This window comes from Podarcis melisellensis (genome assembly GCF_964234715.1).
Source record: "Podarcis melisellensis genome assembly, chromosome: 1".
In the NCBI taxonomy this organism is placed as follows: Eukaryota; Metazoa; Chordata; class Lepidosauria; order Squamata; family Lacertidae; genus Podarcis; species Podarcis melisellensis.
The window spans coordinates 134,459,715-134,484,084 of record NC_138528.1 but is presented as its reverse complement, the minus strand read 5'-3'; the positions used below and the strand labels follow the sequence as shown (position 1 = coordinate 134,484,084).

At 41.0% G+C, this 24,370-nt stretch overlaps 1 protein-coding gene across 1 annotated transcript in view; it reads left to right on the top strand.

Annotated features, from left to right (window-relative positions):
- Positions 1 to 24,370, top strand: part of UNC80 (unc-80 homolog, NALCN channel complex subunit) — a 172,413-nt gene that overhangs the window by 107,849 nt on the left and 40,194 nt on the right. The window contains exons 29-45 of the mRNA XM_081900747.1: positions 745 to 942; positions 1,396 to 1,503; positions 4,859 to 4,997; positions 6,278 to 6,459; positions 9,370 to 9,501; positions 11,924 to 12,110; positions 13,805 to 13,936; positions 15,158 to 15,301; positions 17,132 to 17,232; positions 18,753 to 18,839; positions 19,678 to 19,861; positions 21,046 to 21,140; positions 21,784 to 21,873; positions 22,598 to 22,699; positions 22,906 to 23,086; positions 23,415 to 23,683; positions 24,075 to 24,209. Coding sequence (XP_081756873.1) covers positions 745 to 942; positions 1,396 to 1,503; positions 4,859 to 4,997; positions 6,278 to 6,459; positions 9,370 to 9,501; positions 11,924 to 12,110; positions 13,805 to 13,936; positions 15,158 to 15,301; positions 17,132 to 17,232; positions 18,753 to 18,839; positions 19,678 to 19,861; positions 21,046 to 21,140; positions 21,784 to 21,873; positions 22,598 to 22,699; positions 22,906 to 23,086; positions 23,415 to 23,683; positions 24,075 to 24,209 — 2,466 coding nt within the window. The remainder of the gene's footprint in view (positions 1 to 744; positions 943 to 1,395; positions 1,504 to 4,858; positions 4,998 to 6,277; positions 6,460 to 9,369; positions 9,502 to 11,923; positions 12,111 to 13,804; positions 13,937 to 15,157; positions 15,302 to 17,131; positions 17,233 to 18,752; positions 18,840 to 19,677; positions 19,862 to 21,045; positions 21,141 to 21,783; positions 21,874 to 22,597; positions 22,700 to 22,905; positions 23,087 to 23,414; positions 23,684 to 24,074; positions 24,210 to 24,370) is intronic.

Below are 24,370 nucleotides of genomic sequence, written 5' to 3'. Positions count from 1 at the left end.
TTTTTGGGACGCCTAGAAGGTCGGCAGTTTGAATCCCTGCAACGGGGTAAGCTCCTGTTGTTTGGTCCCAGCTCCTGCCAACCTAGCAGTTCGAAAGCACATCAAAGTGCAAGTAGATAAATAGGTACCGCTCCGGTGGGAAGGTAAACAGCGTTTCCGTGCACTGCTCTGGTTTGCCAGATGCGGCTTAGTCATGCTGGCCACATGACCCGGAAGCTGTACGCTGGCTCCCTCAGCCAATAAAGCGAGATGAGCGCCGCAACCCCAGAGTCGGTCACGACTGGACCTAATGGTCAGGGATCCCTTTACCTTTAAGGCATCACTTTAAGAAAGTGTAAACCAGGCTTCCTCAACCTCGGCCCTCCAAATGTTTTGAGATTACAATTCCCAGTGTCCCTGACTACTGGTCCTGCTAGCTAGGGATCATGGGAGTTGTAGGTCAAAAACATGTGGTGGGCCGAGTTTAAGGAAGCCTGGTGTAAACCCCCAAAGTGAAGAAAGGTAAAATTAAGTCGTTCCAGACCTCATGGCCAGATGTAAGTCAGCAACAAATCAAGTCCCATAAGTTTTTCATTCATTAAATATAGTATTTTTTCCACGCATTGAATGCTGAGCTGAGCTTATTTTGCTTTTCACTGATAAATTAATTTATAGCTATATTCAATATTTTCTTTGTGGTCTTTTCTTGGTACAAACATAGCCCTGTATCTCTACTGAAATATCTGGGCATACTTTTTGTTCCAGGTGATGATACTGCTATGCAACCAGCAGAGTTTCATTTGCACCCACATTGACTACTGCCACCCTCACTGTTACCTCCATCATAGTCGCTCTTGTGCACGCCTGGTCCGAGCCATCAAACTCCTGTATGGAGACACTGTGGATTCACTCAAAGAGAATAACTTACTAAACAATGTGGCTAGGAGCAAAAAACAGAAAGAGGTAAGCAAGCTGACAAAATACTTCTTGGTTACACAAGCATTTATTCCAGTTAACTCAGCTACCTAATGCATATTAAACTATTGCATGGGCATTTCTCAGCTTTTCATAGCATGCTGGCCAGGGAAACTTGTACTAGCATGATATTTGGATGTGAGATCAGGTTGCAGAAAAGGGAGGGTATTTCAGCTTATCTCATTCTCAGAAGTCATGTCACTCATGTCCTGAGAACCTGGGGGAAAGCTCCATAATTCATTCTCAGAAGTCATGTCACTCATGTCCTGAGAACCAAAGGGAAAGCTCCATAATTCATTTAGTGTGTGTGTGTGTGTGTGTGTGTGTGTGTGTGTGTGTGTGTATTAGTAATAGGCACCTTGTGAGATCAGTTCCCCCCCACAAGTAAGGTGGCCTCTAAAAACGTTTTTAGAGCATTTCCCCCATCCAATTCTCTTTCAGTGTTCAGACAAGTCATGCCTGAGAACACCCTCCTTGAAGAAGAGAGTGATAGATTCCAACCTTGAAGGAAAGAAGGATTCTGGAATGCTGAAATACATTAGGCATCAGGTAATGTGTGTCACCTACAGGACTGACAGACTAGCTAATGGAACATCATTTTTTTTGTCTTTAATATATGTGTCCCCTTGAATTGGGCGGTCCATGTCATGTCTGTGAAGAACCCTTTAGAAATTAAATTTCATGGAATTAAATTTGTAATGCAATGAAATACAATATAAGAAATAAAAGAAGCAATTAAAATATAATTAAAAACACACAGTGCATTATAATTGTTACAACAGACAGGCTAGGGGCAGAATCATTAAATGGTCCACCAAGGTCTTCAGCAGTTTTCAAGTGGTCCGTGGTTGGTAAAGATTGGGAACTGCTAGATTAGGCCATTCTTGCAAGACTAAAAAATGCTAGCATTTTCTTCCTGTGCTGGTGTACTGGAACCAGGTAGGTTTAGCTTTTAAGTTGCCTGATACGTTGCATGATTTGGCCCTGTGCTAGAGTAAGTCTTTTGGTCAGAGGTCGTCAGCCATATAATTATGCTTTTGGATACCAACTTGAGATTTACAGGTGTTAATGTAATTTCTGGGTTTTTTTTCAGGCTTGTACTTCAGTGCCTGTTCATCTGTTTTTGCTATGTGTGCTCAGGACCCTTTTTTGTATTTTGGTTGACTTGCTGCTCTGGTTTGTCTGTATCTTGTGCTTAGGTTTGTGTGTTTTCCTCTAATTGGCCAGGAATTTTTCCTCATTCTTCTGGAGTCATCAATTTAATTAATTCTGTGGTTGTCTCCATTCTTCCTTCTGTTTCTGGTTGGCAGAATCATCTCCTTGGTGATTCCTTCTACAATTAATTCCCAGTGTCTAATTATTAATTAAAGTGATTTTCTACGGTTAATTCCCTGAAGTAATGTTTGTCACTGAGTTGAAAGATATGAATTGTTTGGACTAAGTTGGTCAGCGCACAGCTGTAGCCACATCTTGCACCCATTTTATTTGCCCTCAGGGCACTTGGCTGTGCTTGAGGTGGCCATCCTTATACTTCCTTTCACAGGTGCCATTAAAGTTCTATGAAGTTCTTTAGTCTCTATTTTGAATGCATCTTTTTTGGGTTCCACTGCTTCCACCCTTCATTGTTGTTCACTATTTGAACCACCCTCTGCCCAAACAGTACTCCTGGCTACCATCTCAATTCCCAGTTCCCATCTTTTTGATCCCAGCTGCCGTTTGAGTTCCTGCCTTTTCAATTTCATATACGATTATGCCATTGACTTCCACCCTTTTGTGTGCCCACGAATTGTCGTCCAGGTCCACTGCTGCAGCAACAATGTGCAAAATTATTAAAGATAAGCCCACTGTGTCCAAATGTAAGCTGTCTTTGCTTCCTGGACCCCTGTAACAATCACAAGACTCTGTACCTGCAGAAATATTCTAAGTGACCCTGCCTGTCCCAGGGCACTCTTTTTGCATGCATGCCCCTGGAAAGAATGTGTGTGATAGGTTGTGGGATTTCACATCCACTTGTATGCATCACATAACATGGGGAAAGGTCTTTATAGTAGTAGGTACGTCGGTCGTGATTTCAGATTGTTGAGTTTGAGCCCCACGTTGGGGGAAAGATTCTTGCATTGCAGAGGGTTGGATGAGATGACCCTCAGGATCCCTTCCAACTCTGATTCTATGAATCTCGTGATTCTATTAATATGTCCAGAATAGATTATACCCTGGTTTTTTTCAGATGAAGGACTGTGTTTTCCTTTTCAAACAGTTACTTGGTTTTAAAAATGCGCTCATAATATGCTGTGTTGCCCTAGAACTGAACACAATATTTTTTAGCTCTGTATAAGAATACAAAATAGCCAGTGACCTGGAAACAGATTCATTTGAGTTGATGTTTGGTCATAGTAACATAAAGTACAGTAGACTTTATTTGCGTAGCCGACAGGCCATTGCATTATAGTAACATAATTAATATCGGGGTCATTAATAATAATAATAATAATAATAATAATAATAATAATAATAATTTATTATTTATACCCCGCCCATCTGGCTGGGCTTCCCCCCACTCTGGGCGGGTTCCAAAAAAAATTAATGAACTACGTATTGGATTTAATGAAGGAGCTGCAAGTGAAATGTAATTTTCCTTTATTTTATTTTTTAATTAGTTAATATATAAAGAACAAAGAAGCATGTGCTTACCTATATCCCTGGTCCTTCGGCCAAGAAATACACTCAAAATTGTTAAATGTAATATTCTTGAATTAGGCAATGGATTTCATTCTTTCATTTGTTTGTTTGTTTGTTTAATACCCCCCATGAGGCATCAGGGCAACTTATAATGATAAAATGTTATTGGTATCCATCTCGCGAGAGACAATGGATGTGGGTCCGTGAGGTGCGTTAGGAGCACCGACATGACCTCTACAAGGCTCAAGCCTCAAGTGTGTATTGAGATCCCAGGCTGCCCAGACAACAAGACCCTCCCTCTCGGGCTCGCTGATGTGGCCCATAGGAAAGAAGAGCAAAATGCTTGGCATCAGCTTGGCTACAGGAGTTCCTGGAAGGAGGTGTACAAAGCGCCATCCAACTGGCTTAGGGACTCCACTCCAGATTTGTGTATGCTTTGTTCCTTAGCCTTTTCTTCTCCAAAGATGCCCCGCAAGGTAGTGGAGGTTTAGGATCAGAGTTTCACTTTTTCTAGATGGACTAACTTCCCAGGTTGGCAAGCCCCATCTGCCCCTCACTTCCCTCTAGGATGTGCAGAAACCACCTTCTTGACCATTGGACCCACTCTTGGTCTCTTCTGCTCAATCTGCCAGAGCTTTCCGCTCAATCTGCCAGAGCTTGCAATCTGCCAGAGCTTCACATGCAGCAGAAGTCCCTAATTTCTGCTTGAAACCCATCAGCTACCTTCACCTGGCTTAGCCAACCAGTTGAAGCCATTCCCAGGGTGTGACCGCTGTCACATGCTGACAGCTTCTAGGAGCTACAGGTGAGAGCTGACTGTAGGGTGGGACCCCAGGGGGACATGTTCTCCACTACAGATACTACGCTAACATCCCATACCCTCAATAATAAAATTCAGCGTTATAGAACAGATAAAGCTGTCTACAACCACAGAGAAGGAAAATGTAAAACAATATGAAATGATTCCATGTATAAAAACAATTAAAAATAGTTCCAGTACAAATGCAGATGGGATAAAAATCTCCACTTATAAGTCTTGTTGAACAAGGTTGATGAGGTGCAAGCAGGGCTTTTGGAGAATGCTGCATACTTAAACACTAGTACATAGTCCACGCTGAACTCAGCAGAACGTTCTTCGGATCAAGCATGTTTTGGGGCTATAAATGTCCTCTTACTTTTAATTGCTATTTGGCTCTGCTGTACAACATGATCTCCTTTTCTGCAGGTGATGAGTTTGTCTCCAGCACCTTTGTCATTGTTAATTAAGGCAGCGCCCATCCTCACAGAAGAGATGTATGGGGACATCCAGCCTGCAGCATGGGAACTGCTGCTCAGTATGGATGAGCACATGGCTGGGGCAGCAGGTAAGAATGTCCTCTTCCCCTGGCACTCAAGCCATTTTAAGTGGGCAAAACATAATTTTTGTAAAATTCTTCAGTGACAAGTCTTTAAAAATATGTATATGTTATGTATTAGTCTAATTGTATTAGTCTAATTATATTTTTTCGTTTTCTTTTGTTCTCTTCCTTTTCTGCTTTTTCTTAATATTTCTTTTTTCTTGCTCTTTTTTTTCTTTTTGTTTTTGATGCCTTTAATGTGTTTGTTTTACGTTGTGTGTATGTGAGAAATGAAGCTTAATAAAAAGACTTTAAAAAAAATGTTTTTGGGTGTGAGGCATTATAATGAGGCTATAATGTTTGTGATTGGACAACATTTAGCTTAGTAAGTCTACATTTGATGAAGAAGCAACAGAAACTGCTTTTGGAAAACCAAACAATTTTAATTTTCTGAAAATGTCAGGTAATGCTAAATAATAATTATATAGTATATCCCTTATCTGTTATATAACTGCAAGTACTTGCCAAATATTTTGAATGATTTCTTTGCAGTTTTACACACTTTATACTTGCCAAGCAAATTATATTCATTTATTCAAAATATCTTTTGAATTCTCAAGTAATGTTACAACTTTTGAGCATCCCTCATTTTTGGAATTTGCAAGATGAAAAATTCAACTTTCTTTACCAAGCGTGCAATATTAGTGATCCAGGTTTGGCAGTGGTACAGAGTCCCATAGCAGTTCCCCCCGCTCCCCCAGCTTTGGATCCTGGGAATTTTCTGTCCCATGGAACAGTCGTGTTATTCTGATATTATGTGAGCCCTTGCTTATGATACTACATGTACTAAGACAGTACACATACACACACACACCCTTTCTCTTCTTGCTGCATGTAGTATTCATGCTTTCCACACAGGAAATTTATAATGAGTGGCCCACAGTAGCTCCCCATTTCCTGCCAGATCTGCTCATAAAACAGCAGTTTCCTAACCATTTACTCAAAGAACCAATCAAAGGCATAGTTCTGAACTACATCCTCCAGAACTGCTTTTTAAAATTAAGGTATCTCCCAGGTTTTCTTATTTCTTTATGAGTATGTCATTAAAAAACAAAGAATTTTACAGCAACACACACACACAAATTCCTTCCAGTAGCACCTTAAAGACCAACTACTGGAAGGAATTTTTTTGTTTTGACTATGGCAGACCAACACGGCTACCTATCTGTAACACACACAAACAAACAAACAAACATAAGAGGTTAAAAACAGATACGCACCATTCATGAAATATTTGCTTCCTGCAGCTGCCATGTTCCTCCTATGTGCTGTGAAAGTGCCAGAGGCAGTGTCAGATATGCTGATGTCTGAATTTCATCACCCTGAGGCAGTGCAAAGGTTGAATGCCATTCTTAAATTCCACACCCTCTGGAGATTTAGGTATCAGGTATGGCCTCGGATGGAGGAAGGAGCTCAGCAAATCTTTAAGGTAAATTGTGACACTGTCTGGTACAATTAAGTGTTCGAGTTGTGGCACCAGAATACACCTTCAAAATCCTGTTTTGTTTTGTTTTCCTTTTTTAACTTTCCATAAAACACATTTTTTAGACTTTGAATTTAGACAACCACTTACAGTAAAATAAAATAGAAATCAAAACTTACCAAGATGCAATGGGGAGGATATGGGACTCCCTTTATAATATGACTATAATTAACACTGTTGACGTCTTTAAGGAGTCTGAAACATTCTGTGGCAATAAATTGAACACGGGTTAAGGTCATGTGACAGCTCAGATTATCCCATTCATTATACCACATCTGATTTATTGGGAGTAGCAGACAAATGTAAGAAGATATGATACATACTCACATCTTATATCCAGCTTTCTGGGAGCTAAGAGGTTATTAAGCTGCGTTAACCTCTGTGAAAACAGAATGCTAGACTAGATAGGCCTTTGGTCTGATACTAGAGTGGATCTTCCTGGATCAAAGCTTTCTCACCTATTGTTGTAGGTATAGGTGGCTTTGACACTGCGTTGGCCACACAGAGGGACAGAATATGCTTTGTAACCCTTCCTCCCAAGCTGAGGGAGTGTGACCTAGCTAAAGCTGGCAGGACAGCTTGCTCTATGCTCTTAATCCCTTCATGCATTAATTAGAGTTAAACATGTTGCTTATGTGAGGCTGACATCCCACACAGGGAAAAATATGAGGTTACTTCCTTCTAAAAATAAATAAATAAAATGTCTTTCATAACAATAGGTTACTTAGTTTAAAGAATCATTAGCCTTCACTTCTTGTTTCTTTTTTTAAAATGAATTTTTATTAATTTACATCAAAAGAAAAAACAAACAAAAACATATTAGTTTCACATCAAAATTTCACAACATATTCCTTTTTAGGACTTCCTCCAGCTTATCCGTAAATCATCCGTAGTTATAATTTAAGTTGCGCATTTCTTAATTTTGTATTGACATTGTTTATATCTTTCTTTCTATTCCCTTTATACAATATTTCATAGTCTTTCACAGTGCTTCTTTAAATCCCGTTAGCGTTATCTGTCCCTCACTTATATGTTCCAGATATTCCACAAATTTTCCCCAGTCCTCGATGAACTTTTGGTCTCTTAAGTATCTAATCTTTCCTGTCAATTTTCCCAGCTCCATATAGTCCAACAACTTCATTCTCCATTCTTCCACAGTCGGTATTTCTTGCTGTTTCCATTTCTGGGCCAGTAACACTCTTGCTGCTGTTACTGCATATTGGAAAAATTTACCATCTCTTCTTTTTATCTCGTTTCCTAATATCCCTAACAGAAAGACTTCTGGTTTCTTTATAAATGTATATTTTAGAATCTTCTTCAATTCATTATATATTTTTTCCCAGAAGTCTTTCACTTTCTTACATTCCCACCACATATGATAAAAAGAACCTTCTTTATCTTTGCACTTCCAACACTTATTACATGTCTTATACATTTTTGCTAATTTTACGGGTGTCATATACCACCTATAAAACATTTTCATAACATTTTCTTTTAACGTCATACATGCAGTAAATTTCAAGCCTTACTTCCATAGTTTTTCCCAGTCCTCAAATTGTATGTTGTGACCCACATCTCTGGCCCCGTGAATCATTACCGACTTAACTTCTTCATCCTTTAAATTCCATTCTAACAACAACTTATACATTTTGGATAGTATTTTCCCATCATTATCTATGATTTCCCTCTGAAATTTAGAATCCTTATCCGCATAACCATGTTCCTTACTGTCTTTCCTAAACATTTCATTTATTTGGAAATAATGCAACAATCATATACATAATCTTTAACCTGCTCATATGGTTTCATTTTCCTCCTTCTTTAAATAACAGTTGACTATATGTTATCCATTCACTACTCATATTAATTTTCTTTACACTCAAAACTTCTAGAGGGGATAACCAGTGTGGCACTCTAGGTTCTAATAGGTTTTTATACCTATCCCATATTTCAATTAGAGGACCTCGGAAGATGTGGTTCTCGAAACCTTTATGGACTCTCTTTTTCTCGTACCATAAATACGCATGCCATCCAAACCTATTGTCGAACCCCTCTAAGTCAAGCAGTTCATTATTTTCTAATTTAACCCAGTCTTTCAACCAGCAAAGGCATGATGCCTCATAATACAATTTCAAATCCGGCAGGGCAAAGCCTCCCCTTTCTCTTATATCTGTTAACAACTTGAATTGAATTCTTGGCTTTTTGCCCTGCCAAATATATCTTGAAATCGCTCTTTGCCACTCTTTAAAAACTCTATTCCCCTTAATTATGGGGATAGTCTGAAATAAAAATAACATTTTTAGTAGCACATTCATCTTGATTGTAGAAATCCTTCCCCAAAATGACAATTTCATTCTTCCCCACACCTCCAGGTCCTTTCTTATTTCTTTCCACACTGGCTCGTAGTTATTCTTATATAAATCTATATTTTTAGGAGTCACCCATATGCCAAGATATTTGACCTTTTTAACCACCTCTATCTGTGATTGTTGTTGCATTATTTCTATAGCACTTTGATCCATATTCTTCGCGATCATTTTCGTTTTCTTCTTATTTAGTTTAAAACCTGCCACTCCTCCAAACTGTTCCATTTCTTCCAATACTTCTTTTACTGTAGTTATTGGCTCTTCGATCATTATTACCAAGTCCACTTCTTGTTTCATAAGGAAGCTTGTAATTCCATCTTTATCTCATGGATGAAATTAAATGGCCTTTCATATTTGGACTCTGGAACATTTCCTCATACCTGAAACAGGAAATATTTAGTATAGATAGAAGGGATTTGTTTCTACAGAAGCTTTTGGTTATGAGAGTCTCTTTCTCCCCCATTTTGATGTCTTGATCTTTTTTCCCTAGATTCCTCCACCTAGCATTAACTTCACACTCCCATCCCCAGTTCTGGGAATGCCATCCGTCCCCATGTTCGACCCTCCATGGGTTCCACAGTGTAGTGGGAGTGTCCAGGACCCAATTAATGAAGATCAATCCGTAAGTAAAAAATCTTCTTGAAGTAGGCCTTATTTTTTGAATGATACGCTGCTTGTGGGAAGAGTGAGTCGCAAAAGAAGACATGCAGGTAAAAGGCACCCAAATAACTCCTCAAGTGTCTTTGAAATACAGTGGTGCCCCGCAAGACGAACGCCTCGCAAGACGAAAAACCCGCTAGACGAAAGGGTTTTCCGTTTTGGAGGCGCTTCGTAAAACGAATTCCCCTATGGGGTTGCTTCGCAAGACGAAAAAAATCTTCGCTTTTTTCGCCCTTTTCTTAAGCCGCTAAGCCGCTTATCAGCTGTTCCGCTGATAAGCCGCTTAACAGCTGATCGCTGGAAGTCGCTTGACAGCTGTAGCGCTAATCCGCTAAGCTGTCAATGGGCTTGCTTCGCAAGACGAAAAAACCGCTAGACGAAGAGCCTCACGGAACGGATTAATTTCGTCTTGCGAGGCACCACTGTACATTTTTAGTACATTTCATAGCACATGAAAAATAATGTGGGATGTGGGTTTTTAAAATCATTTTAATGATTCTCTCAATACATGAATTACTATTAATAAGAATATTATATCAACAATATTAATAGTGTTGGAGAAAAGCAAACAAATAGCTCTAGGGATCTTAGATTAGTAACACAGCCATAAAAACACAGCCATTAAAGCAGATTTTTTATCCTGAATAAAAGGACCAAGTCCAGGAACAAAATATAAAGACAGTACACTGAATTCAAGAAATGCTTTTACTAAAAAGGGATGGAGCTCATCAATAAAAATTGGTCTAAATAAAAATATTTTACTTTTACAGCAGTCCTCCAGATGTCCAATTCCATACAATTCCCTCTCCATGAGAAAGTTCCACTCCATGGGGAGTGTCTATATATGTAAAGTATTGCACAAGCAGCATTGAAAAAGCAGAGGCCAAATCTGCATCCGAATGTACATCTTTGTGGGTGTCTGTTAACTCAGAACCAAAATACCCATGCACATGGTAAACCACTTGAGGTAGCCTGCTGCTATAATGTGCATTAGTTTGCAAAAATACTTTTTCATGAGGATAAACACCCAAAATCTTCTGAAGTTGTTCAGAAAAGCAGGGGTATTTGAGAAAATCTGTGGTCTTCCCATGAATATCCAAGAATGAGGGGAGACAAAGCAATTACCGTATTTTTCTGTGTATAAGATGCCCCCATGTATAAGACAACCCCTACTTTTTGAGCCCGAAATAAATAATTGCAACATTCCATGTATAAGATGACCCTCAATTTTAAACAAAAAAATTGGGAAAAAATACACTGTATTTTTCGCACCTGACCATAAGACACACCTAGTTTTTAGTGGAGGAAAACAAGAAAGCAATGCAAAACCTCTTGAGCGAAGAGGCAGGAGTGCTCCAGCTGCACTCAAGAGGCTTTGCATGGCTATCCCTGAAGCCAGGGGAGCAAGAGGGATCAGTGCGCACCAATCCCTCTCGCTCTCTTGGCTTCAGCGAAAGCAACGCAAAGCCTCTTCAGCAAAGAGGGAGTGCTCCTGCCTGAAGCACCACTTTAGCTAATGGGGCCTCCTGCTGCTGCCACGCCGCCGGAGCACAATTTCTGTTCACATCCTGAAGCAAAGTTCTTAACCTGAGGTACTATTTCTGGGTTAGCGGAGTCTGTAACCTGAAGCATCTGTAACTTGAAGCGTCTGTAACCAAGGTACCACTGTACTCAGTGAGGGAAAGTGGACAGGTTTGACACATTCTCATTTATTTGGTTTTAAACATATTTTAGGGTTAGTCGGTATCAAACCTCACTTGGAACTGAATTCCAAGGGACTAGAACCTTTCTCTGTTTTGACAACCAGTTCTTCCCATTTTGGGTGCATTCCTTAGTGATTTCAGTCAGTGTGATAAAATGCTCTAGAGGGCTTTATAGGAGGAGATAAAATGCTCTAGAGGGCTTTATAGAAGCAATAACCTTCACCTTGAATTGAGTCTGGAACCTCTCTTTGACAGCAAGCACCATTCACAAGTACTAGTTGAACCACCCCATAACAAACAATCATGGGAGACAATATAATACAGCATCTCTGCATGCAATGCAGGCAGCAGTGCTGTGATTTATAAACCAATACCATGGCGCCTACTTCCATGTAAAGTTGCATTAGATTGTTGTAATATACCACATGTAGTAGACATAGTGTGAACTGGCTACATTTCTGATGTACGTAGTGTCTATTAACAAATTGCTTCAAATGTTTCCATAGTTTATTAAGGTTGTTAGTAAATTATGTCCATGTTAAAAACTTAATCAGAATACTCATAAACTGCAAAATGTGGATGGATGGATGGATGGATGGATGATAAATAGAAAATGTGCTGTATAAAACCCAAGCAAACTCATTCACATAGCCTGCCTCCTGCCCAATGGTTTGCTTACAGAAGTCATTTTCAGCCCGGGCAGTGTCACGTTCTCATCAGCGAGCAGAACATATTCTCAAGAATCTGCAGCAGGAAGAAGAGAAAAAACGTCTGGGCCGAGAAGCTAGTCTGATCACTGCTATCCCCATCACCCAGGAAGCTTGCTATGAGCCCAGCTGTTCCCCAAGCGTGGAGCAGGAAGAGGAAGGTGTGATTACTAGAGTCTGATAAGGCAAATGTACTGGGGATGTAATATAATCTTCATAAATTGCTCATGATTTTATTGCAGTAGAGATAATTCAAGGTTACAAGGGAGCGAGTGTTGATTCAGTTGATGATTAGAAGTAGGAGCAGCACTTAGTTGCTTTGAGCACAATTTATTAGCATTGTCACCTGTTGAAAAAGACTTGAGAGCTTTTTCAAGGTTTGTTGTGAAATGAGCACAAGAAGACTAGAACAGTCCTCATTTCCTTATATTACTTTAAACAGGATTGATGTAGCTATTTTTTTCTTAAAGTAATTGCCCTTGCTTATTAAAAATGGAGTGGGAAAAGTGTTTGTCAGTAAGTAGCATATGACAATAGTCTTTAAATATTCAGGGTTGGCAGCAAGGTCCTCTGGCAGCCTTGACAGGATTGACACTCCAGGAAACTGCACAACCCCAAAAGAAGGCAGGAGAAGCTCAGATTCAGTTGTTTGAGGACTGAGGGGGTGTTATATGGAAGATGGTGACAATGGGAGTTTCCTCCTGAAGCAAATAGAAGCCGTGCCCAATCCCAATAGAAGCCATGGCTTAGAACTGTCCTCAGTGCGATCTTGATCTGGACTGGGAACCACCTGGCTGTTGTTGCCAACTGGCATCCATTTATCTCCAGGGTTGAAGTCAAACCTTCGGAGAGTTACAGTGCCTGCTTTGGAGACCGAGGCTTGTCTTGTTGCAGCTGGGGCCGATGAAGGCATCTGGTTTTGCTGCTATAGGTGCACCATGGTGTTTCTTCTCTCTGTGCTCCTCCCAGCAGTCTGGTTGTTTAAAAAGCATTCAGTTCACTAACAACTTGGAATAAAAGTCGGACTTGAGTTTTTCACTGTTGAGATAGGTCATTACAGTAGTAGTAGTAATAATAATAATAATAATTTTTATTTATACCCTGCCCTCCCCAGCCAAGGCCGGGCTCAGGGCAGCTAACAAGCAATAATAAAAACAAGTTGAATGAATACAACTTAAAAACAACATTAAAATACAACATTAAAATATTGAAATATTAAAATATTAAAATGTAGCCTCATCGCAGGAGGAGAAGGAAAAGAAAGGGGGGGGAAAGAGAGGGAGGGAATCAAATTGGCTCCAAGCCAAAGGCCAGGCAGAACAACTCTGTCTTACAGGCCCTGCGGAAAGAAATCAGATCCTGCAGGGCCCTGGTCTCATGAGGCAGAGCGTTCCACCAGGCCGGGGCCAGTGTTGAAAAGGCCCTGGCTCTGGTTGAAGCCAATCTAACTTCCTTAGGGCCCGGGACCACTAGGGTGTTGCTATTTATGGACCTTGAGGCTCTCCGTGGGGCAGACCGGGAGAGGCGGTCCTGAAGGTACGAGGGTCCAAGGCCGTGAAGGGCTTTAAAGGTCAAAAGCAGCACCTTAAATCTGACCCTGTACTCCACCGGGAGCCAGTGCAGCTGGAAAAGCACTGGGTGAATCTGCTCCCATGGCAGAGACCCCGTGAGGAGCCTCGCTGCAGCATTCTGCACCCGCTAGAGTTTCTGGGACAGTTTCAAGGGCAGCCCTGCGTAGAGCGAATTACAATAGTCACGCCTGGAGGTGACCATCGCATGGATCACTGTGGCCAGCAGACCAGCATAGATCTAGGGTTTAGAAACCAAAATTTACATCTACTATTTGTTCCGTCAGTAGAAGAAGTTGCCAACCTGGCGTCCCGCCGTCTCTCTGTAAGCCCATCCTGCACCTCCAGCACATCTCACAGGAACTACTCCTTCCGCCGTGGCTCAGTTTGGTCAGTGCGTTCAGCAGTCAGTGCTGAAGGTAATGCAGTTTAAGACTGGATATTGATCATCTTGTGAAATGCCATAGATTCCTTCTTGCATTGATTATGTATTTATTCAAAGCATTTATACCTTCTTCCTCCCAGAGGAAATGCAAACCATCTCAGGGACCAATCGTTAAAGTTACATGACTGGTTCCGGCAGAGAAGGAGCCCAATGGAGCTGGTTTCTCAGCAGAGCCAAAGGAATGACTCTGCTTCCCATCCCTCCCTCCCCTCAATCACTGCAGCCTGATGGAATGGGTGCTGTCAGGTGACAGGCGATGGGAGGGAAGAGCCTGGTGGAGCTGCTTTGTCTGTTACATACATTTGGCTTTGCTTATAGCTTGAATCAGGGATTTCATTTATTTTTATTTTATTTAAAACCCATTGTGTATTGTGATAGCAGTCCCAGAGTGGCTTATATAAAATGTAGTATGTAGTAAGACAGGAGGAATCAATGTATTACATTACTCTCAACAGTCAGAAAAAAACTAAAATAATAAGAATAGACAGGCCCAAATATCCTGCAAATGCCAAAGCAAAAGTGTGATTCTTTAGCTGGTTCCTAAGCCTTCAGGGAAGGGAATTTCATAATTGATGCACCATCACCGAGAAGGCCCTCCCTCAGTTTACTATGTAGTAGGGTAACTTACCATGAGGGCTTCTCTCACTGGCAGGTCTGTATAGCAGGTCATGCTCCTTCAGGTATCTAAGGTACAGTGGTACCTCGGTTTACGAACTTAATCTGTTCCGGAAGTCCGTTCTTAAATCGAAACCATTCTTAAACCCAGGTGCGCTTTCCCTAAGGATGCCTCCAGCCGCCAGTGCCCTTCCACCGTTCGGATTCCGTTCTTAGACCGAGGTAAAGTTCGCAAACTGGGACACTACTTCCAGTTTTGCAGAGTTCGTAAACCAAATAGTTCGTAAACAGGGCTGTTCTTAAACCAAGCTACCACTGTATATGGTTTCAGTCAAAGGAGTGACAAGCTTCAATTATATTTATGTATAATTTATGTATGTGGGGGCTCTTAAGATCTCGCCATGCTTTCAGACTCCCTTCTCCTTTTTGAATGCTTGAATTAACTTGCAGTCAGTGCTGGATTAGATTGCAGTTTAGGAATGTGTTTCTGTTTCGATATTTGCAATGTTTTCTTATGGGAAACAGACTCATTATTAAGCGGGACTCCATTTACACTATATCTGTTTGTTTTCCCCCCTAGATGAGGAACACACGACAGAGCACACGCCAAATCATCATGTGCCCCAACCCCCACAGGCAGTCTTCCCAGCATGTATTTGTGCAGCTGTGCTCCCTATTGTCCACTTAATGGAAGACGGAGAAGTCCGGGAGGATGGAGTAGCAGGTGTTTTTAGTTTTAAGGGTTTTTAGAATAATTAAAATGAATGTGACAGTACAGTAATTTGGGCTGTGCGATAAATTGCCATATCGTTGAAATAACATCGTGATAAGTGTTTCAACAAGGCAACATACTGGTGAACAAAAGGGGGAGACTTAACAGCTTCCCAGGGGGCACCTTACAGATAATTTGCAGGCACCTTATCTCCTGCTTATCACCTTATCACCTTATCTCCTGGGACGCGGGTGGCGCTGTGGGTTAAAGCCTCAGCGCCTAGGGCTTGCCGATCGAAAGGTCGGCGGTTCGAATCCCCGCGGCGGGGTGCGCTCCCGTTGTTCGGTCCCAGCGCCTGCCAACCTAGCAGTTCGAAAGCACCTCCGGGTGCAAGTAGATAAATAGGGACCGCTTTCTAGCGGGAAGGTAAACGGCGTTTCCGTGTGCAGCTCTGGCTCGCCAGAGCAGCGATGTCACACTGGCCACGTGACCCGGAAGTGTCTCCGGACAGCGCTGGCCCCTGGCCTCTTGAGTGAGATGGGCGCACAACCCCAGAGTCTGGCAAGACTGGCCCCTACGGGCAGGGGTACCTTTACCTTTACCTATCTCCTGCTTTGTTTGCTCTCTCCCTCCTAACCAATAAGAAATGAGGACGAGCCCTCACACAAACCAGCACACTCTTTTCAGCTTCACTGGTATCTTTACACTTAGAGCTCAGCTATTGATTCAGAGCCTGCTAACAATCCAGGAGGGAAACCCCCCCCCCAAAAAAAAACAACCCACAAAGAATTCAAAAGCTCTTCTTTCTCCCCTCACACTCACCCCCACCAGGGGGAAAAAAGAGGGGGGAGTTTTTTATTTTCTGGTGGTGTTTATGATGTTAGCTTTCCTCCATATCAAAAAGGAAGGGGTTTTTGTTTGTTTTTTTAAAGGAGACTATCTGGAAAGTAGGATTGCAGCCTAAAACTCTTAAAGCATTCACCCTCCTTTTAGCACTTAAAATCAGTATCTAGCTGGTAGAGAAGTCCTTATCTTTTTGTTATAGGCAGAGGGGTTTGTTTTATTGCCTGAATTAGGTCAATTGATTTGTTGCATTCTACAAAATAATTGAAGCAATTTACAGGAATAAATTTTATATAATCCCATGGTTGGTTCCACAAATGGTTTGTTAGGGCATGACAGCCATTTGAAGTATCGTTTTCTCATGTTGTAACTGGAGCATGCATTTGCCTCCTTGATTCCTAGCACTTAGTGTGCTTTTGAAGTTTTTAGGACTACTGTTACTGTATTCAAAAGTTTCCTGTTTCCAGGTTCCATATTTCACTAAATAAGCAGTAATTAAGTAAAATATTGTAGAAGGATCATTGCCATAGCAAAGATATCACTATATAATGTAGTACTATAAGGCTTCAGTCCTAATATAACATAACAGTCCTGTATTATATAACAGAAGTAAATTTTGTTATATTTAGTGGGACTTATTTCCAAGTAGACCTGTATAGAATTGCACTGCAAATGTGGAACTTCCACTTCAGGCAGTTGTAGAATAGCAATGCCTCAGCTGTTCTAAAGAGCTTTATTGGGAAGCAACTTAAGTTTTGCATGGAAAGGTGAAAACACAGTTGCCATCAGATGGCTCATAATTTAAAATAAACACAAAGAATTGGTTATGTGCAGAAGAGAGACGTAAACTAAAAAATCAAGTTGATTTTAGACTCACAAGGCTAGGTGGGGCCTGGCCTAGCTAAAAAAAAAATATGTGAACCATTAGTTATTGCCATGTGACATTTACTTTTTCCTGAAATGGGGCCCAGACTAGCCCTCTCCTTTTGCCTTGTGCAGTGAGTGCCGTGGCTCAGCAAGTCCTGTGGAACTGTCTCATTGAAGATCCTTCTACAGTTCTTCGACATTTTCTGGAGAAACTTACGATCAGCAATCGACAGGTAGAGACTCTGTTTTCTAGTATACAATTAAAATTAATGTACCAGTGGAACTTCTTGAATGTGTTTGTGTTAACGGAAAAATCCGAGGGCTCCCTTGGACAAAAAAACAAAGACACCAACCAGGATAACTTGGAGCAAAACAGCAGCCTGTAGGCTTGGCCTTTATTGAACTGTTGCAACAGGGTGCTCCCCTCACTTGCAGGAGAGAGGAAAGACACAGAAAAATGGTGTGCAAGGCCTTATAAAAACTTTTGAAATTCCCATCCTGTAGGTCAAGCCCACCCCCAGAAACATCATGCATACATCACAGAATGGAGGGGTTGAGGGAGGAGTTGTGGTGGTAACCTGAGTGTCCTGTCACCTGGCTGGTTCCCCCTTCCCCCCTCCCCATGAGTACTTTCCAGGTGACAGAGGGGAGTTTGCAGTTTCCTGCCCCCAGAGGGAAGAGCTGATCATTGTCCTTTGTTTCAGTCCATGCTGAATCCACTCCTATATGCAAGTTCTTTGTGATCTTGATGGTCTTCTGTCCAGGACCATCAGGGTTGGCATAGCAACTGGGCAGGGCTCCTGTGCATGTGCCGGTATGCTGAAGGGATTATGGCTGCCCTGCATCAAACCTTCCCCATTTTGTAGTCCTTCCTTCATGGAGTAAAATAAAAGTGGAACTGTGCAAATCCGATGTATGGTTGATTTTTTATGAATTTATAACAGAAGCGTAGCGTATGTAGTGTGTGAGTGTGTGTGAAGTTTGTACAAACTGAATGATTGGGGGGGGGGGTTCCTGCTACATTTGTAATGTTATATTGTCAATGGGTACATAAGAAGATACCTTTGAAACAAGGGTGGCTGGGGAACTTCTGGGAAATAATTTTATTAGTGAAACTCACAGCTTTCAGGTTTATTTGAACATGTTAATGAGTTCAGTAGCTGTTTTATAAGCAACTCTTTGTCACTGAGCTATGACCAATTTGAATGGTTAAACCCATTGCTATTTTTCTAGAAAAAGAGCTGCTGGAACTCACCATGAACACCTCCCTTGTTCTCTTAGAAAAACAATGGTGCCCACCTGAGAGGTGTTGGAACTGAGTTCTGGCTGGGAAAAAGCCCTGGTCAAACCTCATATTCTGCCTTTTGAAAACATATTTATCTTAGAGAAATGTTACCTTCATATGAAGGTTTTAACTTTTATGTGTTGATACTAGTATCAAATACATTTATTTATTATTTTTTAAAATGCCCCAAACCATTTGAGACAAGACTAGGGTACATAGCTGTACCTTCATTCCAGGTTTTATGGATTTCCAGTTTAGCTAACATGAAAGTGAATGACTGGGAAGCCTGTCGAGCTGGCAGGGGTGGAAGTTGGGTACAATAATTTATCCTAGGAGAAGCCGTGAAGTTAACCAATGGAAGGTATTCATATGTATTTGTGGAGTGGATCCTTTTTGATGAAAAGAGTAAAAGTTAAATTTTGAGAAGAAAGTAATAAAGCTGAAAAGCAAATTCTGCTCTTATTCTAGGATGAGTTGATGTATATGCTGAGGAAACTTCTGCTCAACATTGGAGACTTCCCTGCCCAGACATCCCATATTCTATTTAATTACTTGGTAAGCTGTTTTGAGTCCCTTGCAGAACCAAAACTGTAGCCATTATTGACACATTTCTCCAAAATATAAACACTGGTCTGATTTGCACCTCCCTAAACCCAAGAAAAGACTTGCTGGGTGTTCCCAAAGTGTAATAAAGGCAAAATACAGTTGGCTGATATTGTGGTGTTGGTTCTGATGCCCATAGTCCTGTGGCTAAGAAATAGAAATACAGGAATCAAAACAAAGTGGACCTGAAATATGATTTAACATTACTGAGAGATGATCACTAAAGATTCAAAAGTTTGTGAAAGAACAGGGTCGCTGCTGTTGCTAGTCAGACAAAGTCTTCATAGCTACCATACATGAATCTCATTCATCAGGCTAAGGGCAAGTTAGAACTCTTTCTCTTGACTGAATCACAGCATACAGAAAACTAGATGGGAAGACTCAGTCAAGAGGCTCTTTCAAGCAGCAACACGTGTTCCCTGAGGGGGACTTCACATTCATTATTATTATTTTATTTATACACTGCTTGATTGTAAAAATCCTCAAAGCAATTTATGAAAAGGTAAAATAATAAAATTGAGAAAAATAATAAAACTGAGAAAACAAGTTAAAATTCTAAATAGATTAAAATTACCTCAGCTTTCTAAGCATCTGGTAGGCCTTCTATAAAATAAGAAATTTTATAGCAGGCGCCAAAAAGAGTACCGTGAAGACGCCTGCTTGATCTCAATAGGCAGGGAGTTCCAAAGTGCTTTGAAACTGAGGATCTCTAGAGCAGGGCTAATATGTGCCTAACTGGTGCTCCTTGCAGAACTAAGCCAAATGCAGCCTGTATCTTTGTGATTCATAGGTGGGACTGATCATGTATTTTGTGCGCACGCCATGTGAATGGGGCATGGATGCTATTTCAGCGACTCTGACTTTCCTGTGGGAAGTTGTAGGATATGTAGAAGGACTATTCTTCAAGGATCTCAAACAGACTATGAAGAAGGAACAATGCGAAGTGAAGCTTCTGGTTACTGCCTCAATGCCTGGTATGGAATTCACTATACAGTACATAGACGGGGGCCTTTTAGCCGAGTTTGCTTCTTATATTTACTTTTTGCTGCTGCAGCACTGCTGTGTTTCTTTCTCATTTTTTTTTTGATGCTCTCCTTTTAATTAAACAATTCAAAGTCAATTCTCTTAAAAAATTAATTTTCAGTTTTAAAATTTAAAGTAGGGTTTTAAAATGCAATTCTTATTAATAATAATTTAAAAGCTAAACTAAACTAAATATGCCCTCACAAAGGACTTGGTAGGTCAGTGATGGGCACTCTCTTTGGCTGATCAGCCCACTTCCCCACCCTCTTCCAACTCCACTGGGGGGATTGACCAGAGCGGGTGTATAGCCACAACATTTGGAGAACTGGTACCCATCTGCAGAAACGACATTTTATTGCAGTGTCCTGCATGACACACAAAGACTCACCAACCTTCAAAGCTTGTATGCTGGATTCCTGCCAGAAATAACCATGGGTTGCAATATACAGTATGTCCTTGTGAGTTCTGTGTTAGCCGTGTCTGCTGTAGTGTGAACAACAAAGACACTGATCCAAAAATCATCCTTTTTAACAACACCCCCCCCCCGAGTTCTCAAATATTATTATTTTTCTTAGAGTATCCCCTGAGGATTCATAAAATATTAACCACAAACACTTCCTAGCTGTTGATGTCTCTGAACAAAAGATTGCTGTCTACATAATAGAGCCAGCATTGTGTCATAGTTAGCCAATGAAACACACTGTGTGACTTGGAGCCAATCATTCTCTCTAAGCCTAACCTACCTATAGAATTGTAGAGTTGGAAGGGACCCTGAGGGTCATCTAGTCTAACCCCCTGCAATGCAAGAATCTCAACTAAAGCATCTATATTTCACAGGGTTCTTGTGAGAATAACATGGGGGGCATGTACAGTTCCATGGGTTCTGTGGAGAAAGGGCAGGATATAAATATAAACTGAAATATAGACACTGAACAGTGGCTTTGAAATGGTACTTTATTCCACCACCACCCCTTTTTCTTTTTCTAACAACCATGTATGCTAGGGTTAATATTACCAGTAGTGTTGGTCTTTTGTAGTCTGGTATAGTATATTAGGACATTAAATTATACTAATTATATTGGACTTTGTATTATACGAATTATATTAGGACAATATTATTTTATATTTTTTGTAGGCACCAAGACCCTTGTAGTTCATGGGCAAAATGAATGTGATATCCCAACTCAGTTACCAGTCCATGAGGACACTCAGTTTGAAGCTCTGTTAAAGGTCGGAATACTATTTTATTAAAACAATTCAGAACAATGTTTTGATGCCTATATTTTCAAATCCACCAGTATTATGGAAGTAATGAAATATGAAGCTTCATTTTTCTGTGAATTATTAGTCCTGGTATCAACTTAGATGTGTAAAGACTGGACTTGTAAAAGCATGAATTTCCTCCAGTGTATGGGGCAAAGAAATAGAGTAAATAAAAGAAAATTGTATTCAATATTAACATGCCAACATGGCTGAAACCAGGCAGCTCTTATCCTAAGCAGAAGGAATTGTTTAAGGACATGAAGGGATTCCCAGCTACCACCCTACTTGTACCTTATATTCACAAGAATGACCAATAAAATACTTGCAGAATTACATCAGTTAATATAACTTTTTAAAAAGAATCTCCAGTATTTCAGATCTGAAGCAAATACTTTCATCCTCTTGAAAAACTATGCAGTTTTTAAAATCCCCCTTTCTATAGGCAGTGGTTTATAGAGATGAGATGTGATCACAGGAGGAATTTAGAGTCTAAAATAGATAGCTTTCTTGAATGAACAAGTATTCTGGAACCCAAATAAGATATTTTCAATTATGTCCTATATGATTTGCTCAAAAGATAACAGCTGCTGCTTATTTCTTTCCATTTCAGGAGTGTTTGGAATTTTTTAACATATCTGAATCCCAATCTTCCAACTATTTCTTAATGGATAAACGATGGAATCTTATTCATTATAATAAGGTGAGACAATGTTTTGTGAGCTGATTTCATGCACTCATTGCTATTGTAAAGGTAAAGGTAAAGGGACCCCTGACCATTAGGTTCAGTCGTGACCGACTCTGGGGTTGTGGCGCTCATCTCGCTTTACTGGCCGAGGGAGCCGGCGTTTGTCCACAGACAGCTTCCTGGTCATGTGGCCAGCATGACTAAGCTGCTTATGGCGAACCAGAGCAGTGCACGGAAACACCGTTTACCTTCCCGCCGGAGCGGTATCTATTTATCTACTTGTACTTTGACGTGCTTTCGAACTGCTAGGTTAGCAGGAGCAGGGACTGAGCAACGAGAGCTCACCCCGTTGCGGGGATTCAAACCGCCGACCTTCTGATCGGCAAGTCCTAGGCTCTGTGGTTTAACCCACAGCACCACCCACGTCCCCTTCATTGCTATTGACAACTGTGCTTTTCTATGTAAATTGCAGCATCTTGGAAAAAGATGTGTTACAAGAAATATTTTGTCTTGCAATTTTAAAATTTTGGAGTAAAGAGCATTCATCCAGTTTTAGAGTCAGAAACATGGATGATTCACCTAGGTGTTGTTTTTTTTTAATGCACAGACATTAGATGAGTAACCACAGATAGAACAACATTCAGCTACTATTAAAGAACATTCATTATTACTGCTGTGATTAAAATTGCATTATTTTATTGGTAAAATATATTTATTTTTTTCCCCCATTCCACTTCAGACCTATGTCCGTGATATTTATCCATTTCGAAGATCAGTATCTCCCCAGTTGAATTTGGTACACATGAACCCAGAAAGGGGCCAAGAACTCATTCAGAAACAGGTATTCTGTCCCCCTGCCAATAGCTGTGCATCTATTATTACTTGCTTTAGGCTAGGGGTATAAGTGGAACAAAGCATCTGTTAACTAGGTGTCAGATTCAAGACCTAATTGTGGGTGTGTTTTTGGACACTAGTGTTCCTGTGTCAATGTATACATTTTATGTGTGCATACACAATTTCAGACTCTTTCTTTGGCTGTTTTACCAGGTGTTCACACGAAAGCTTGAAGAAGTGGGTCGGGTTCTGTTCCTCATTTCTCTGACCCAGAAGATCCCTGTTGCTCACAAACAGTCTCATGTGTCTCTGTTGCAAGAAGACCTTCTCCGCTTGCCCTCTTTTCCTCGCAGCGCCATTGATGCTGAGTTCTCACTCTTCAGTGATCCACAAGGTACTACAGGGAGAAAGCCTTTGGCTGCAAATCCAGTAGCTCTGTTTTGCTGACTGAGTACACTAAAATGCCAATTGATAACATTAATATTTATTATAATATAACAAGGTTATTTTCAGATCAGAAAGATGTAAGTTAAAGGATCTAGTGGTGTGTTTGATTATCTAATATGTAAACAAAGCAGCCACTACATTTTCCTACCCGCCGTCAGCATATCTGCAGAGGCAATGGTTCACAGTGGAGATTTTCCTTGGAATGTCAGGTGTTTATTCATCTTTGAGGCAAGCTGCTGTGTTTGAAACTCATGTTGCTCACCTTGTTCTTATAGCTGGAAAGGAGCTATTTGGCCTTGACACCCTTCAGAAAAGCCTTTGGATTAAACTGCTAGAGGAGATGTTTCTCGGGATGCCTAGTGAATTTCCCTGGGGGGATGAAATTATGCTCTTCCTCAACGTATTCAATGGAGCCCTGATCCTGCACCCTGAGGACAGTGCCCTGTTGAGGCAATATGCTGCCACTGTCATCAACACAGCCGTACATTTCAACCACCTCTTCTCTCTCAGTGGGTACCAGTGGATTCTCCCAACTATGCTCCAGGTGAGTCTCTCACCAGAGAGAAATGAACAGGCCTGAACTAGCCATGAAGTCAATTCTGCAGCTGTGAAGGGCCCTGATCAAGCTGGAAAGTCCTGTTACGCCTTGGAGCTCCTTGATGTGGAGAGAGGGTGCTGATTTTGTTTCTTGCACTGGCCATATCTGCTCCTTGCACTTGGTCACTTCAGAACATAGCGTTTCAGTTCTTCACATGATTTAAGGACACGAGCCACATTGTCGTGGCCTTTGTAGAGAAATATGAAATCCAAATTGTCTGTCCATCCATATAATGAACAGGAGGTACAGTGAAATGTGGAACTTTAGAGTGTGACTTTGCAATGGGTCATCATGCCTATCAATCAAATAGTACCTTTAGTGTTTTCTCTCTGTCCAGGTATATGCTGACTACGAAAGCAACCCACAGCTCCGTCAAGCAATTGAGTTTGCCTGCCGTCAATTTTATATTCTACATCGTAAGCCCTTTGTACTACAATTGTTTGCCAGTGTGGCTCCTCTCTTGGAGTTTCCTGTGAGTACAAATGGATTCCCAACAACTTCCCCCTCCCTCCAAGATTTTAAAGATGACTCATGGGGCACTCACTTGCAAAACTCTCTCATCTTGTGGGAATGTCAAACTTGCAAGCGCATGTTCCATTGCGGGGTTGGGTGGGGGGAGGGGTTCCTGCTCCC